The sequence below is a fragment of the Pteropus vampyrus genome, unplaced genomic scaffold (assembly GCF_000151845.1).
Source record: "Pteropus vampyrus isolate Shadow unplaced genomic scaffold, Pvam_2.0 Scaffold101, whole genome shotgun sequence".
NCBI classification, from domain to species: Eukaryota; Metazoa; Chordata; class Mammalia; order Chiroptera; family Pteropodidae; genus Pteropus; species Pteropus vampyrus.
The window spans coordinates 156,608-175,671 of record NW_011888882.1 but is presented as its reverse complement, the minus strand read 5'-3'; the positions used below and the strand labels follow the sequence as shown (position 1 = coordinate 175,671).

At 37.2% G+C, this 19,064-nt stretch overlaps 1 protein-coding gene and 1 pseudogene across 1 annotated transcript in view; one reads left to right on the top strand and one right to left on the bottom strand.

The window, feature by feature from the left end:
• DCBLD1 (discoidin, CUB and LCCL domain containing 1) overlaps window positions 1-19,064 on the top strand; it is a 64,951-nt gene that overhangs the window by 31,782 nt on the left and 14,105 nt on the right. Inside the window, exons 3-6 of the mRNA XM_011364761.2 lie at window positions 6,859-6,993; window positions 8,317-8,368; window positions 12,079-12,151; window positions 17,540-17,673. Coding sequence (XP_011363063.1) covers window positions 6,859-6,993; window positions 8,317-8,368; window positions 12,079-12,151; window positions 17,540-17,673 — 394 coding nt within the window. The remainder of the gene's footprint in view (window positions 1-6,858; window positions 6,994-8,316; window positions 8,369-12,078; window positions 12,152-17,539; window positions 17,674-19,064) is intronic.
• LOC111742805 lies at window positions 11,431-11,549 on the bottom strand (annotated as a pseudogene).

The following is a 19,064-nucleotide window of genomic DNA, read 5'->3' as shown; positions in this document are numbered from 1 at the left end:
AGTCAGGGCATTTGACTCCAGGGATCCTGCTCTTAAACACTGTGCCTTCCCAATTTAGAGTGACAGAAGCCATCTGATCCATGGCTTGTGCATAAGACCACAGCCATAGTTCTTGTTTGTCATTTCCTGGAAGAAATGGAAACTTCTGCAGGCCTCCCCACGGGGGTATCCTGGGAATGAAATGGATTTCTGAGAAATCACTCATATGTGGAGTATTAGTATAAATTTAAGGTTTAAAAATACATCTTAGTCCAAATGCTTAAGGAGGCATCATGGGCAGTGAACTTAATCATAGTCAGTTAAATTAGCTGTGTTCTGCTAAATGATTTGCACTATAGGAAAACCAGGAAGTTCCAGAATTGTTCTCTTACATTTCCTGTACTTCCACCTCCACCCCCAATATATTTTTTTAACCATTGTCAGTTACTTAATAGTACAACAATGTGAAGCCAACTGTTAATATTTATATTACATTAAGAACAGGAGAAATGAGAAAAGTAGGAAATAATACTAAGTGTTTTGACTCGTAATTGCAACAAGATTTCTGTGATAATATTTTTGAATGATATGTATCTGGCATACTGTAATAAGATCTAATAATCATAGTTCCTTGTCTGTTGATTTTTTTAAAATTCTAAATAGAGAAAAACACAAGATTGGCAGGCTCTCTTTTATCAATGGTTTGTCTCCCAGTCACATTATGGAGAATACAAAATTCTTTTCACTTTTGAAGATAAAACGAAAGCCTTCAAAGAAATTGCCAGTTGTTTTGGGCCTCAAACACCCTAGAAGTGCGTTCTACCCTATTTTCAGGGCTACTTTTGTGGAAACTCTTGAGAAGGACTGCTTTGCTAGTTTTGTTTTGTTCTGTCTTTTATGCCAAGGTAGAATTGAGAAGAACTTTAAACTTATAGAAAACTTTGTATCAGCCAGAAGGTTCCACATTAGACACCTCATTAACATAAGTATAAGCTTCAAAGAGAAAAAGCTATAGGCCTCCTCCTTCTCCTCTTTTCCAAATACTTCCCTGGGGACTACTATGATTTTGTTTCAGTAATTATCCTTTTTTTGTTGGAAGAGAAATAATGGCCTAGGTGTGTCGTGAGCTCCCTGTAAAGGCACTTCTTGCCCTGGGCCCCATAGCCCCAAGGAAAGCCACACCTTTGTCTAGGAATCTGCCTGGTTCATTTATCATCTGTCACTGATTTTTGTCTGGGAACCAGAAATCAGACCTCTCCAGGGATACCACTTACATTCTTACGTGACTATGGTTTTAATGGCACAGTCCAGGAATATCCCTTTTTTATGCTAATTTTGCCCTTTTTCAAAGAAAATAGCCCTGAAAATTCTGTAATTTTGTACAATGACGCTATTGCAATTAGCAAGCAAGGACAAACCTTGCCATTTGACTGCACTGAAAAAAAAAAAAAAAAACAATTGGAAAACAGACCCAAGTCTAATGGCATGGCATTTGCAGCTTCAGCATTTCTGGAGATTGTTTTATCAGCACACATCTGAAAACAGATCTGGGCCGCACTGGGTACCACTTTCCTGGCAGCTGATAGCGTGCCATGTGGCTGGCTCTGCCAGGGGCACTTCCAGGGAGCGTCACTTAGGCTCTTTGGCATCTGTCATGAGAAATTAAATGTGTGCTTCAGAAACTACTTATAAGGTTAATGAAGGTTTTGAGGAGTGTTTTGTGTTGTTTGATTTGATTTATGACAGATCTCTCAGGAGTTAGGTTTTCATTTGGTCTCTGTGTTTTTCATCACTGAGAGAGTAGTTATGGAGGGGGCGGGGGTCTGTTTTTTCCTAACAATATGCATCCATTTTTGAAACAGGCCCCTTTCACAGATGAAACAATAACTTAGTTTCATCAGTTTCATGCTCTAAAGCATAGACCCACCTGAAGTGACTTGGAACTATTATTAACCAAACTATTACTGCAATGTCCACAGACTGAGGCAGACAGTCCATGGAGAATAGAGCAGTACTAGAAACTGCTGCCCAGATTGTCAGATTGCCAGAAAATCAAGAGGGTTCCGAGCTTGGCTCTGGGCAGGCAGTTCATTCTTCCTTGTAGGACAGTTTTCTTTTTTTCACACATGGAAAGATAAAGGGTTTCCCCTCTCAGCTGTTCATGGAACAGTGGCCCCAAACAGGGGATGTGTTGAGAGGAACTGGCCTACTGTGCTAAAAAAAAGGCAGCTCCTGCAGTTCCTGGCCCTTTCTTCCTTTTGTCCAAGGAATCAGTTCCTTGTCTGCTAGGTCTTGGTCTCACGTCTGATGCCAAATGCCACAGTGCTATTCCATTTGATATCACTGATAGCTCTTCCCATGATCCAGGGCTACCAGTTACACTCCATAAAAGGTAGAAGTAGTTATTTTTCCTGATTTTTCTGCCTACTTGATGAAGTGCCTTTCTGCTGTGCCTTAGTCTGATGGGAACTTGGGACTGCAAAGTAAGATGGAACCTACTTCACAGACAATGGTAGAGGAGACAGAAGGTGGGAGTTAGATGGCAAGATCAAGTTGTATATAACACAGGCACTGGCCATCGTGAAGCAGAACTGTTATAATTTTGGTCTCCTGTAGTTTAGATCTGCTATAATTTAGGTCTGCTACAGTTCTTAAGACCCACTCGGGAAGGACTGGGGTTCAGTCTGGCTGTGAACTGAGGCAGGTTTACCAATCCAGGGACACAGCCCAGGATGGAGAATGTAACCGTGTTCAAAGTTAGAAGTCACCAAGCTCTCATTCGGGTTCCCAGTGAAATTGCCTTTGTGAATGTTTAAATATAGCCGTAGACCCTTTTAAAAAGTTAAGATGGAGAATACTAATGTGAAATATATCCTTTGGGCAGGTGTGGGTATAGGAAGCCTTTTATAAGAAAATATATCACCCTCAAGGAGTCTGGCTGAAAACTGAGAACATTACTTAGGACAGATTTGTAGGATCCTTCAGTGGTTTCCCATTAATTATTTTTCCCACTCACTGCCAGTCAGGTTTTTCTATTTTCATCTGTTTTCCATTTTAACTCTAGGAATGCAGTTATTATTAACTTCCAGCCTGTGAAAAGGCATCTTTATCTGTCAGACCTTTATCTGTCAGTTAATAATTTGAATGTTTTGCCATCGGCAATACAGCAGCCAATACTTGACTTCTGTCCCTCACCCTGGACCTAAACTGCCTCCTGCTATTGTAGTGGTTGTGCCGTGATGAATCTATCAAAATAATTTTTAATGATGACATTTATATAAAGAGGGTATATCCTATCCACTCTAAGATTTAGTTACAATTTTGCAGCACATTAAAAAGAATGTGAGAGGGATCGGCGCCTTTCAGTAAGGGTGATTAAAGGAGTGTGTGTTTACATTTTCTTTCTTTGAACTTCTTCCAGAAATATTTGCATGCCTATCATGACTTTGGGAGGATGGATACAACCAAATTAGAGTTTTACTATATGTGTTTCTTGGTCTGGGAAATCATATGCATTGCACGACATCTTAGTATGATGACATACACGCTTATCTGTCTGTGTAAAATATATACAATTTTGCGAACAACTGTTCCAGAAAAATGTTTTTTAATTCTAATTATTTAGCCATGAGAAAGAAGGACATTCTGCGATTTGCAACAACATGGATGAGTCTTGAGCATATTGTGCTAAATGAGATCAGTCAGACAGAGAAAGACAAGTACTGTATGATATCACTTATATGTGGGATATTAACCTAAAAGCCATAAATGGACAGGTCAAACAAACATTAACTCATGGACATAGACAATAGACTAGTGGTTACCAGAGGGTAGGGGGTAGAGGGAGTGGGGAGGTAGCCGGGGTAAAAGGGGTCAAATATGTGGTGACAGAAAGAAATCTACCTATGGGAGGCGAACACACAATGTAAATATATACAGCTGAAATGTACAGCTGAAACTTATCAGATTGCATTAACCAATGTCACCATAAAAATAAATTAATTAAAAATAAAAAGTTTAAAAAAATAAAAATAAATTAAAAAGCCAAGCTTGTATCACCAGGGGAATGAGGGGTGGGGTGACAGGACAGATGTTGTTTAAGGGTACAGACTTGCAAAGAGAGAATAGATAAGCCCTAGCCTAGAGATCTAATGCACAATATAGTGAATATAGTCAACAATATTGTATTCTAACCATCAAACTTGTTGAGAGACTAGAACTTAATTATTCCAACCACTAAAAAAGAAGTGATAATTATGTAACATGATAGGAGTGCTAATTATTTTTACAATGGTGATCATATTAAAATATATAGGTGTATAATTAACATGTTATACACTTTAAATTTACAGTATTGTATATCAAATTGCATTCAACTAAAAAAATTCCAAACGTATTTTCACTGATAATTAATTTAGACTTGTTTATATCCATTTATAATAGAACTCATTGGAATGCTATAGAAATTTGAGAGATTAATATCATCATCATTTAGAGAGGAGATAATATGTTGTTATTTCCTCTTGGAAAAATTAAATGTGGTTAGAAAAATATTCTGATTTATTAATACAACGAGTTACTAGTTATTTCATTTTTATTCTTAGGTTTGCGAAGTAAGTATCTTCATCTATCTGTGCAAAGAAATAAGAAATTTCAAATATACGCAAACAAACAGAATAAGTTGAATAGTCAAGCACAGTAATCTGACTCAGTTTAATTTTGCAAAACTACCTTTCTACTTTATTATTCAAAATGAATTTAGTATAAATTGCCTAACTGCCATGCTTGCGAGCACTATTAAAGTTCATAAACATTCACATATCTATTACACTAATGATTTCCTTTCTTGCTTTTCCACACTTTCTGATTTTTTTGTGATATTTTAAAATGACAGGATGAAATATGTATCTTTAAAATTAGGTTTGATTTTTAAAAACTGTTGCAGATAGAAGCACATTTAACTTCAATTCAAAGAATATGTGGAAGGCTGCCGCATGCCAGGTATTGTACAAGCTGCTGGAGATAAAGTGATAGAAAAGTTCCTAATCCCGTGAGACTCAGTCTAAAAAGAAAGCAGACATTATTTGTTTGTTTGTCTTATGTATTCATTTATTTATTTCACAAATACTTATATAGCTCTCATTATATACTACGTACTCTTCTAAGTAATTTGCAAGTATTAACTCAGGTGAGTAATTATATAAATGAGTGTTTCTAAAGAGGGAAGTGATCATTTTTATTTGGATTTTGCTATAATTTAACAGTAGGGAACAACAGAGATTTGGGGGTACTAAGGAAAACACACAGCATTTCTCTCACTCTTCATCACATCTCAGAATGGAGACCAGCACAGGACAGAAGAGAAATCCAATCCCTTGTATCAGGAGAGGAATGCTTAGTGGGGTCCCATGCTGGTTTTCGCTAGTGTCAACAGTTTTATCCACCTTGAGTTAGAGTGGTCTCTTTCTTCTCTCCCTCCTTCCTTAGCCTGATGTTGTCATTGTTTTTGCTCTTGACTCTTTCCATACTGTTTTATTTTGGGAAAAGTTGGTGAAGAATAACTCCCTTCAAAATTTGCTTGCTAATCCCTATTTTCAGAGAAATTATTGTCTTGCATACATGACTTTCAAGATGACAGTTTACAAACTAACCTTTAACTTGAGTAGTGTTAAGAAGGTCTTTTTTTACCTCTAAATATAATTTTGTACTATGAAAGTTCACTGAGCTTCCTATTGCTTTTCAAGCAACTTATTCTAGAAACAGTTTATGTTATTCTCTTAATTGCATAATTTATACTATGATGTTTCAAAAGCCTTTAGAAATTATTCTGCTTTTTTGTAAACGTCATTTTACAAATCAAAATAAATTATATGGGTTAACCAGAAGCTACTGTAAGAGAAAGATAAATTGAAAAACTGCATGAGAATGCAGTTGGATAGTCTTTTAATTTTGGAACTTCCTTGAAAAATGGGAATATATGAGTTTCTTTGAGCAAATTTAAGACTATCATTTTTGTGATAACATTTCCTTTTCTACCTGTCTTAGTCTATTTAGGCTGCTGTGACAGAATACCATGGGCTGGGTAGCTTTAAAACAAGACATTCATTCCTCACAGTCTGGAGGCTGAGAAGTCCAGGGTCATGGTGCAGCCAATTTGGTGTAGTGGCGTGTGAGGGCCCACTTCCAGGTTCATAGCCTTCTCTCTGGGTCTTACATGGTGAAGGGGCAAGCAGGCTTTTTGGGGCCTCCTTTATAAAGGCACTCACTAATTCATGCCTTTCATGAGGGCTCCACCCTCATGACCTAAGCACTTTCCAAAGGCCCTGCTTCCTCACTCCATCGCTTTGGGGCATTAGGATTTCAACATAGGAATTTTGAGGGAACACAAACATTTTGACCATACTTTTAAGCAAATTTAGGAGGCCCCTAGAATATCACTTTTGTGATAACATTTTCTTGACTACTTATATTTGATCTTTTTTGGGAGGTTAGTCTTATTTTTATAAACACCAAAACCTATCTCTTGGGGTATTCACAGTTACCTAGTTCCGGCCTCTTACTTTTCCAGAGTTAGCCACTCCCTGCACCCCTTGGTTTGTCACTGTTAGTCTCAGTATTAATCACAATTTCAGCTAGTTAGTTTCAGTATTAATCACAATTTCAGCTGGACCCCTTGGTTTGTCACTGTTAGTCTCAGTATTAATCACAATTTCAGCTGGTTAGTCTCAGTATTAATCACAATTTCAGCTGGTTAAAAATTACACCTTACATATGTGTTGTCTGGTAAATTCGAACTTTAAGGGAAAAAAAAATGCCATATACTAATTCTTTGTGCTGGTTTAAATTTTATAATGTGCCAAAAATGTGCCTTGTTTTTAGGACCATATTGTGGAAATATGGATGTTCCCAAAGAACTCCTGCTGGACACAAGTGAAGTAACTATTCGCTTTGAGAGTGGATCCCACATTTCTGGGCGGGGTTTTTTGCTGAACTATGCCAGCAGCGACCATCCAGGTATGGCAGAAGAATCAACACAAATCTATAAACCTTTACCTGTTTAAAAATTCCTCTTGCTGCTTATCACTGTCTCGGGACAGAATTGTGACCTCAAATACCGAATTAAGATGTGAGGAAAGAGAATCCAACGTCTTTGTAGGTAGTTAGGTCTGAACTGAACACTTTTATAAAACATGTTAGACAAGTTGTCTTGTGTGGGAGAGGGTTCATCTCATTGTCCCAGGAACCTTGGGTGGAGCATCTTCAGGGCTGCTGTTCTGACCCTTCTAAATGGTTTCTCTGAACCCCTCCCCCAACTCTTTTCTTAGCTCAGGGGACAAGCCTTTTAACCAGTGGTACCCTACCTCAACTCCCCACATGTGCACACACACGTCTACCAGTGTACCAGTGTGGGAGGCATGTGAGTATGAGCAGGATGCAGTCACTGTCGCAGAGTCCTTCAACCACAGAGCTGACACTTGAACAGGGGAGAAAGGAAGCATGAACACTAATTAGAACACAAGCCTCTTGTGTTCTAATCACCATGCATCCTACTCTGTGTTGGCAGAGGGTCACAAGAGCTCAGAATTTCTGCTCTCAGTCCCCCCTACTCTGGCAGATGTACCTTGGGAAGTGGGTGCACCATTCCTTTCCTTCTTAGCCAATCAGATCTGACCAATCCCAGCAGGCCCCAGCATGCCCCAGCGTGCCCAGTGTTCACCATACATTGCTTCTTAAAAACTAAGGAAAGAATGAACTATTGCAGCAAGTATGGAATATTTCGGAAACTATACTAGGTTAATGTAAATGCATCAAAATCCACAATCTCTTAGCATCTCCATTGCTGAATTCTCTCCAGTACTCCAAACAGCACTCTTATTTAAGTCCTTGGTCCTGATTCCTCACAGTTTTGGTAAACCCTGATTCTGTGGTCACTTGGATGTCACTAAGTTGTTAAAATGCTCCTGAACTTTCTCTATGAGCCACACGGGACTCTTGAAATTGTTTTCCTCTTGCCAAGGGAGGTTATACGCATGATCTTATAGGCATGTCGTGGATAGTAACTAACCAGTGTTGGTTTTTCTGTTGGGAAGAGATTCTGCTATCATTCACAGGACAATCATTGAAAAACCATCATTGGTGTTAAAAACAAAAAATGAAGGGAACTAACTAAATCCTCAGTCAGTGTTCTCAGTTTTTATTTATTCTTAAACAGAATTCAGATAACTAGATAATGAATAAATGCTTTTTAAATGTCTTTATTTAAAAAGAAATCTTTCGAGCATGAGTGTCCTAACTTCCATTCAGTCTGTTAATTTCAATTATCTTTATTTATGACAGATTTAATAACGTGCTTGGAACGAGCTAACCATTATTTGAAGACAGAATACAGGTAAATATAGATGTCCTAGCTGTTCTACCATCATATGTTGCTGAATATTTTATTTTTCTTGACATGAAACCAGGTAAAATAACTTATTTATACTTATTTTTTTAAATCACCTATGTAATTCATGAGAAATATTTGAAATGATTTCTTATATAGCAGAGGTCAGCAAACTTTTTCTGTCAAGGGCCAGATAGTAAATATTTTAGGTTGTGCACGCCATGTGGTCTTTATTGCATCTATTCATAGTTTTTGCCACTTTAATGCAAAAGTAGCCATAGACAGTATGTAAACAAATGAGCATGGCTGTGTTCTGATAAAACTTTATTTTCAAAAACAAGCAGCAGGCCGGATTTAGCCCAGGAGCCAATTTGCTGACTCCTAGTTCCACAACCAATGAGCCATACTGGAGTTTAGAGTTCATTTTTTTACTTGGCCTGTACTTGAAAGTGACTTTTATAAATTTTTCACTTTTAGAGGGGGTTCGTTTTGTCTTTCCCACAAAAGTAAAACCTGCGAATAGGAGGTGAAATTTTTCATTCCAGCTTTATTTTAACTGGAAAAATTAATCTCTTTGATGTACATTTCCTCACCTATAAAGTAAAAGGCTATAGTAAGATTTCTCAACCTTAGCACCATTGATATTTTGGATGATTCTTTGTTAGAAAAAGCTGTTCTGTGCATTGTTGGCTATTTAGCTGTATCATTGGTTTCTACCCTCTTCATGCCAGATGTGATAACCAAAAATGTCTCCAGACATTGCCAAATGTCTCCCAGTAGGTGAAATTCACCACCAGTTGAGAACCACTGGACTGGAGATCATTGCCAACAACAACGACAACACTCAGGACAATATAACTCCTTAGAGTGCTTTCGTAGAGCCAAGTACAGCTCTCTGGACTTAGCATATAGTAACTAATATGAATGTTCCAACATGCCTGCAAGGCAGATTCTGTTATACCCTGAAAACAGCGGCACGAAACAAGTAACTTTCCCAGGATTACACATTTAATAAGTATATCCAGAGTTAGGCTCAGGGTCCATGGTCCTAACCATCTCAGGCATTCTAATAAGTGAGATTATTTGATATGCAGAATCAACTCTAGTGTTAACTAATTTTAAGCCTAATAGAGCAAAAATGAAATGAAATAATGACCAGTAATTAAATGTTGCCCTTTAAAGTTGCTGTTTATTCAATGTAGATATACGTAAATATTCTCTGAGATCTTTCCAGCCATACCTATACAGTCCCCTTCAGAAAGGCTTCTGGGCATCAATAGTCATTTCCTGTCCTCCTGAAGAAAGGAATATACTCTGGCCTACAGCATGAAATGATGGTTCCAGATCATCTAAGCTGTAGCCCAACTGTTTTGTAGTGCTTAGGTAAAAATGAGGTATGATGACACTACAGGTCCACAGTCCCTTATCTAGAATTGTAAAATGCAGAATACTTTAAAAATCAAAAAGTTTTTGTAACTAATTTGGTGACAATATTGGATTAATGTGACCTTACATTCACTTGACAGCAAAACTGTCTTAAATTGAGTCTATTTACTCTTTATGTATTGGACTTACTATAACTATTCATGTATTTGATACAGGGATATCCACGTTTTTGATTAATCTGTGCAGACCTCACTGGGGTCTTACATCATATACGTCATTGGAATTGTTTTACTCTTCTAAAATCCAAAAAATTCTGAATTCTGAAATAAATCTGTTCTTAACAGTTAAGATAAGAAACTGTAAATCTGTAGTAAGATTCTCCATTATTTTTATTCTTGATTCCTTGATTATTGCTGCAATGCTGGACTCCGTAAGGTCAACGAGAAAGAATTATGAGACATTTACTTGTGTAGTTTTGATAATTAGATGTTGTTACTCATCTAATTTGCTAAGTCAGCAGGAGGAAACTGAGAGGAAATGAAGTAAAAGCAACTTCTATTTTGGAATCTATTTGGACTGGTACATTCTTTTTAAACAAACCAAGTAAACATTATTGTAATGTGGTATATATAGAAACAAGGCATTCATCTTCAAAGTTGTCATTGTTCTTAAAATATTTTGACTCTTTTTCCATGTTTTTCATAGACTTATAGCTGTTCCTCATAACCTATTGATATGTTGACACTTGAAGGAACTATAGATGAGGAAGCTGAATTTAGGGGGATGTTAATGCTCTGTTCAGGGTCCCACGGTTAGGTGGTAGTACCAGTGCCTGAGTAACCTTGCCCTGGGCCTCTTCAGCTATACCATATACTATGAAATGTTTCTGGAAAATTTCTTGGAAAGTGACTGTTAAGTAAATGAATTCCTAATTTTAAAAATATATCTTTTTTAGTCAAACTTATAGAGACGGAAAGTAGAAAAGTAGTTGCTAAGGGCTAGGGTGTAGGGAAATTGAGAGAGGTTTGTAAAAGCATACAAACTTTCAGCGATAAGATGGATAAGGTATAAGGATCTAATTAATGTGTAACAGGATAACTCTAGCTGATAACACTGTATTGTATTATCGAAATTTGCTAGGACAGTAGAACTTAATTGTTCTCACACACATATATATATATTTAAAATACATATGTATATTAAAATAAGTGATGAATGTGTTAACAAAATGGGTAACATAAATCAAATCACCACAATATACACTTTAAATGCCTTACAATTTTGTCGGTTATACCTCACTAAAGCTGAAAATACATATACACCTTTTTTTCTGATTACAAAAGTAATTCATAACTAATGTAGACCACCACTGTCCAGTCCTAGCCATGTCAAGCACCTAAACTGTGGCTAGTTCAAATGGAACTGTACTGTAAGTATAAAATATACTGCAGATACTGACAATTTAGTAAAGAAAGAAAGAAAGGCAGGCAACATCTCATTGATAATTTTTACTGTTCATTACATGTAAAAATGATAAAATTTGAGTATATTGGGTTAAATATGTTATTAATATTAGTTTTTTTCTGTTTCTTTCTACTTTTTAATGTGGCTGTTAGAGTATTTATTTATTTATTTATTTATTCATCCATTTATTTATTTATTTATTTATTTATTTATTTTTACGCCTACACCACCTGGTCTTCCTAGGTGGTCTCCCATCCAAGTACTAACCAGGCCCGACTCTGCTTAGCTTCCCAGATCAGACGAGATCGGGCATGTTCAGGGTGGCATGGCCGTAGACTTGAGTATTTAAATTCTCATATGTGGCTTCTATTATGTTCCCATTGGATAGTACAAGTTGAGCGAATCAAGATGTTAATACAGAAAATGAAAATTCTTCAAAATTTTACCAGAATCCAGAGATATAATTCCTTGTCTTCTTTTTATCCATGAAAAATATGTTGTTATTTTCTATATTTTAAACATCTTTTTATGAAAATGAGGTCATGCTATATATAGCATTTAGAAACTTTCTCTTTTCTTAAAACTATTGCTTGTACATCTTACAATCAATTAAGATACATGAGGGAAGCTCACTGTTTAATAGAGTTTATAACAAATCCTTATATAAAACAAATAATTATTGTGTAAAACTTTCTTTCAGATTAACATTTTAGATTAATCTGTGTTTTCATAAATCAGGTTTCTGATTTGTCATTAAAGCAAGTTATTCCTTCCCACGTATTTTATGGAGGAGAGTAAATACTTTTAATTATAATTTAATACCTTTAAATTTAATAAAATATAAATTTTTAAATTTTCTTTTCCAGCAATTTCTGCCCAGCTGGTTGTAAAGACATTGCAGGAGACATTTCTGGGAATGTGGTGGATGGATATAGAGATGTAAGTGATTCAGGGTAATTTTATGGCAGGGAGGAAATTAAAAAGATCACAGAAGAATTGACATTGTGTCTGGGACCAGTGAAACCATCTGCCGTCTTCTTATATTTTATTCCCCTCCCTCCTTGTACCCCAATTTCTTATGCCTAATGAGACCTTCTGGGTTATACACATTTTCCCAGAGAAAATTAAGTTTATAAGGAGTCATTTTTCTAAAGTATATGTCCTGTCTCCAGATTCAAAACCCTTCATTTCTTACTATTTATAAATTTCTGTCTTAGAAATCTGATATCTGATTTTAAAATTTTTACATAGCTATTTAAAATAGGTTTCTAGCTTTGGGAATTGGCTTGAGTTATTAGAAATGTCAAAATCTGTAGAGTGATGCTACTTTTCTAAGAGTTATTGACATGCATCTTCGTGCACAGAGAAAACATACATGTTCTAGAAGATTGATAATTCATCTCCAGTGGGGGAGGAGGGAAACTTGGCTTTAATTTTTGCTTTTGCGCATCCTGATTCTAGAAGCAGCAGATTTTTTTTTTAAATTCCTTTTTCATGTATTGTCTTTATGAGATTGACACAGGATATTCATTTGTCCTGTAAATTGTTTGAACCTTAAAATGATTTATACTGCCTCAATTTGAAGATATACTTGTCTCAGGCTGTTCCTAAATGATGTCAGGAAATTAAAAGAAATAAAAAATTGAAGTATAGTTTTTCCCGCTAACAATAGAAAACTTTTATTTATTATTTCCTGCACAATGCAAAGAACCTGAGAATTATGTACAATAAGAGAAATAGCATCATTTTTTCTTACTTTCATTGTTTATCTTGCCTGCTCTTGACAGAGCTTTCTTTTTCAGTGTAACAGGTAAATAGTTTCCTGGGTGGTAGATCTGAGTACACAACTGCAAATACTACGAACAGGTTTCCTATTTGACTCACTAACTGGTTTTACAGTATTTGCTTTTAGAATGATCTTATCTGGCAGGAAATTTTGTATTTTGAAAATTAATCTCTTCAAAGAAATTAGAGTAGTTCCTTTTTGTATATAATAATATCGTAAGTGTATTAGGTCTCTATTGCTGTATAACAATATCACCACAAACGTAGAAACTTATAACGGTACATGTATTCTCTCTCATGTTCTGTGGGTTGGGAGTTTGGTCATGGTTGAGCTTACTTCCCTGCTTCAGGGTTCACAAGGGTGTATCCATGGTGTCAGCTGGGGCTGCAGTCTCATCCAGGCTTGAATGGGGAGGGATTTGCTTCTAAGCTCACATGGTTTTCACAGCATTCAGTTACTTATGAATTTGTCAGATGGACGATCTCCGTTTATTCCTGGGTTTTGGCTGGAGTCTGTCCTCAGCTCCTTGCCATGTGGGCCTTTCCAATGTCTTGCTCCTTCAAAGCCGTCTAGGGAGAATTTCCCATGTTATCATGGGAGTGGTGCCCCATCACCTTTGCCATATTCTATAAATTAGAAGAAAGCCACAGCTCCCACTCACACTCAAAGGGATTACACCATGGGGAATACCAGGAGGCAGATCATGGGGGTTATCTTAGAGTCTGTCTTCCATGGTGCCTTCATCTTAGGAAATGCTTTTCAGTTGTAGCAAGTCTTTGCTAGACTAAAGCATATCCTGTAGGTCAATTTGACAGAGTTTGTCAATTATCAGAGAATCTATTGACAATAGGTGCTCTGTCTCAGGGAAGAAATATGTTGTCTTAAAAAGCAATTATAGAAAAGGAATTGGTTCATTCTGTGTTGTTTCAAAAGGCAGAACTAGGATCAATGAATGAAAGTTATAGGGAGGCCAATTTCAGCTGTGTATAAGGAATCATTGAGCAGTGCAAAATGGGATAGGATGTCTCAAGAAACAGCAAGCCCCTACTCCCTGAAGAAAGTGCCAAATGCAAATGTTATAATCATTTGTCAGAGGTGGCCTGTATATGTGTGGAACGGTCTGTCAGGAAGTGTCAGGAAGTGTCAGGAGATCTTTAAAAGTCTCTTTGGATTAAGATTCTGTGATTCTTCTATCCCCTTGACCGATGCATTAAGGCATCTATATTTCTGTATGCTTATCATGCCAGTTAAGTAGTGTAGATGTCTCTTTAACATCTGCCTCACCTGGAAACCAGAAATAAAAAGCCCCTAGAACAGTTTTTCTCTTGGCACCTTATCCCAAGCCTGCTGACGTACCATCTGCTTTTACATGGAAGACATCACTTAAGTCACTTTAGTAAATTACACATTCCTTAAAAATATTCAAGAAGTATTGTAAAATAAAGACAGTACATATAATGTACTCCCAGTTCAGAAGGAACAGAGGAGAAATTAGGCCTATCATACACACCCACAAAAAGCTAGAGGGAAATACATTAATGTTGAATGATTATCTCCAGGCAATGGCAATATGAGTGATTTTTTCCCCCTATTTTCCAACATTTCTATAATGAATGCAGTTAACTTTTGTAAAGAAAATGTTATATGGGAATTATGAAGACTATAACAACATAGGAACAATTTATATGATAGCATGTGGAATATATTTTTTAATTTAACACTTTACCACATTCCACTGGCATTTTTAAACACGTGCTTTATTCATGTTTTATTAAATACAACCTAAAACATTTATTTTTATATTAATTTTTATTTTAATACTTTTTTGTTACTTTTTAGTACAAATTGATTTTTTTTTTTTAAAGGAAGATTTAAACAAGTGTTCGGTTCTGGAATGATTTGCTAATTGCTTTGAAAGCTGTTTTAGTCTTACCTCATACTGATCTATTTTGCCATCTTTATGGCTTAGTGAACTCAGAAATGTTTAATATCATCAGCCTGTAATTGCGTGAGCCATGCAGGTGTTCTTCTCTGATGCTCCTTGTATTCCCTTTCCTGAATAATTACATTTAAATTATTTTATTTGAATTTAAGACAATTTACTAATTAAGTGAGGCAAGTGACTTTCTTGTATTTACATTTCAGTGAGACTTAGACCTCAAAATTAGCTAGAAAAATCAAAATATCAATCATACCACTGTTCAAAAGGGAATTTTCAAAAACCAGATTAAATGAGTGTGATTTTTAAAATTGATACCCCAAAGGACCCAATTTAAGTAAACATTAATTTTGTTTAAGTTGGTTGGGTGAGAGAGTGCTTTTTAAAGAAAATCTTGGAAAGGGCTGATAATTTTATAATAATAATATGATAGCCAGATCTGTTGGTTATTCTCTTGGAGGTGTATCCTATGCCATGCATTTAGTATTTATAAAGCTGCAATTTATAAATACATTAAAGAGGTATATACCATTGGGTTCCCTCATTATTAGGTACTGTGGGAAATGAGAATATTTATTGGCCAATGATGCTGATAGGTCTTATTGGCTCATTGTCTTGTGAACCTGCCCTCTTATAACTAAGGAGGCCCTGGGACATTCCAAGTCCAATGAGAGCTCACCACAGAGCAGGGCACCTGGAATGAAGACCATGGCATCCCAGACCAAATTCCAAGGAAGATAGATGACCCCAGGGACCGTTGGAATTAGCTGCCTAGCGGACCCCTGGACCACATTCCAGGGCTGAAAGAAATAGGCTGTCCTGCATGGACCCTATAATTTGGGACATAGGGTGCCCTTTAGAATCACATGGTGACAACCGTTAGAAATGATACTAGACATCATCAAGTCCAGGCTTTCTGTTGTACAGATGAGTTAGGAAGCCAGGCCCACACCAGTGAAATGACTTAAACACACCTAATAGAGTTAGAGGCAGAACCAGGATGAATTTAAATTCATGATTTTTCCATTACAATTGGCTCCTCCATTTTTTACTTCAAGAGTCTAAAATAGTGATAAGAAATCTTTTTAAGAAAAGAAAATTTAGGAAAAATAAAAATGCGAACTCCTAATATAGCTTAACACTATCTTTTTCTCTTCTTCTAATTCTTTTTATTTTCCAAAATCAAGAAGGGTAGTATCTGCATCTGTTTTAGCATTCTCATATTCTCTGTCGGGAAATCTTCCCCCTTTTTTTGGCTATGTCAGCGATTATTGCAAAAGTGACTCACTTTGCCAAATCCAAACTAGTTTGGGAAATATGAGCTTTTTAAACATCACAAAACTCAATTTTATTGCAACCCTGTTAATTATAAAATACAATTGGTCTCATTGGTCCTCCTAATATTGTGACCAAAATCCAAGAGAAATTTTCCACTGAAATAAGGTAAACAGCATTGTCATTAACACAAAGAGAAGCTCCCAAGTCCAATTACAGAGATGCAGTTTTATGAGCTGCTTTTCTCTTTTTGGCATTAGCCACTGTGGAGAAGAGGAGCATTGCTGAAGTTTATTTAGAAAATGATGCTTCTCAACCACTCAGTTCTGGGCTGACTATCTAATCATCCTCCCACACAGATCTGTGCTCATGGAGACCTAGGACCTAGGCACCTCATGGAAAAGTTTCAGTCCTTCCTCCAGCCCCACTTCCCAGCAAGCCAATTTCAGTCACAGGGCCACTTGCTATTCATCCAGGCAGGTGCTCCTGCTTGGGTTGTCACACCAGGCAACAGCCCTGTTGACCCACTCAGAGAGGGTTCCAGAAATGAGGTGGCGGCCATGGGCTCTGGGTTACTCATCACCGGTCTAAGACCCTCATGAAGTTTTCTGCTCCATTTAGTGTTCTGACTTTACTATTTTGTGTTTGATGCCTTTTAAAATCTCTGAATTAATTGTAAAATGAAGCTGTGGTATGGAAGGTTCATCTTCTCAAATGATCCTCAGTATGTATATCTCATAAGCCAATTGTAAGAAACTGATCAGTGGTCTAATTCTGCAGAACAGGCCACCCCAAATGTAGTGGCTTAAAATAACAACCGTTTATTTGCTGACGAGTTTGTGGGTCAGTTGGTTCCTTAGCTCCCCTTGCCTAGAATTGCTCCTGCGGCTGCAGTCATGTGGTGGGGCACCCGAGGCCGCAGGGTCTATGGTGGCCTCACTGCCATGTGTAGTAGTTGACTGGACCACATTATCTGCAGCAGCACAAAGTAAGCTACATGGCCAGTAGGAGGTGAGTACACAAGGGCATGGCTACTGGAAGGCATTGTTGTTTGAGGGGCTACTACTACTGTAAATTACCTATTTACCTACCTGGTGGATAGGTTACCCAGTTAGCATACATATGGTGACTTCAATGTCATTTTGAGATAGTTATACAATAATTTGTTTTCCTCGCCCTTCTGCTTTTTATTGAAATGAGTTATAGTTTACAATGACATGGATCAAATAGGGATCCTGACAACAAGTTATAACAAAATGGAAAACTCTCACTATATTTTAAATGTATTCTTGAATAAGCTGGGAATGATGATGTTGCTCCGTTTCAGACCTCTTTATTGTGCAAAGCCGCCATCCATGCAGGAATAATCGCTGATGAATTGGGTGGTCAGATCAGCGTGCTTCAGCGCAAAGGGATAAGTCGATATGAAGGAACCATGGCCAATGGTGTGCTCTCAAGGGAGTAAGTATTTTGCCTTTTGTTATGAGTGGAAGGTAACCCCAAAGGCATAATTAATCAGCTCTCAATTTTGAAAGAAGAGAAGACATGTGACACCAAGGGTTTTTCAACTGGGAAAAATATGTGAGTGCTGAGAGCAGCATTTATGATGTCTGTGTGGAAGATAAATGCAGCAATACAAAAGCTCACTGGTTCTGCTGACAAGTAAATTAAAATGGCATGCATCTGAAGTCCCAGGGCGGAGGAGTATTTCTACTCAGGTGCTGAAGTGGGAGAGAACAAAGGCTTATTCCTTTTTAGTTTTTCCAGTTTTAGTAATTTACTGGTTAATCAGTATTATCAAAGATATCGAAGGTAGACTAGGGGACTTAAGTAAACTCATATAGAATCACGGAGCTCCCCAGAAGACCCTTAGAGACAATCTCTTAGTGAATGACTGTTGGGAAGTGAAAAAAAGATGGCTTTTACTAACGTTGTTAACTTCTCTGTTTGGTGTTATCCTCTGCTCTTTTAACTTCATAAGAAAAAAGTATATCAATTACTTGAAACCTTTCGGCCTCAGCTTTTAATGCTTTCAGGTTTCCTTAGCTCTTGGAGTGGAAAAGTAGAGCCATCAGGACTAAATAAAGGCCCATCTAGTGGTCTACACATAGAAAGGGGCAGCTTGGAATGGTCCAGAGGGAGGCTCCCTTGGGTGGACTCCTAGTGAGGGAAAAGGTCTCCTCAAGCCACTGTTTTTCTCTCTTCCTTACTCTCTATCTGCCCCTGGAAAGGTCTCCCCACTGCTGCAGCTGTGTTGTTTTTGGACAGGTTACCATATGGTCTTGGTTCTAAGGATGTGGCACAAAACAGAGGCTTTAGGCATTTAAGGATCCAAGAGTTGAAAAAAGTAGGTCAGAATCTCTATCTTCTACCACTCACTAGCCTGTGTGTAGATCTCTTCCTACCCCCACCAGTTGGCCCTAATCTCCTCTTGCATGCAGAAAGAATACGATCATATTTTACTGTTCCATTCTTACAAAGGATCGTGGACTATCTTATCTGGTTAAAAAATAATCACCTTGTAGGGGTAGATAGGTTCTCAAGTTAGCATAAATACAGTGACTGATGTCATTTTGAGAAAGTTAAACAATAATTTTGTCCTCACCCCTACTACTTTCTATTTGAATGCATTGTAGTTTAGTAATATTGTGGGTCAAATAAGGATTCTGACCACAAATTATAACGTTGTTTTTAATAGGAAAATGTATTTTACGTTTCAGAGAACCAATTTATGAACTCACAAGTGAGCTTTGAGACTAAAACCCATTTCAGGATTTGAGGTTGTTGGCCTGAGCTCACCAGGGAGGGAAAGCTGTGACTGAAACTGGGGAAGTTGGTTTGGTACCTTTATG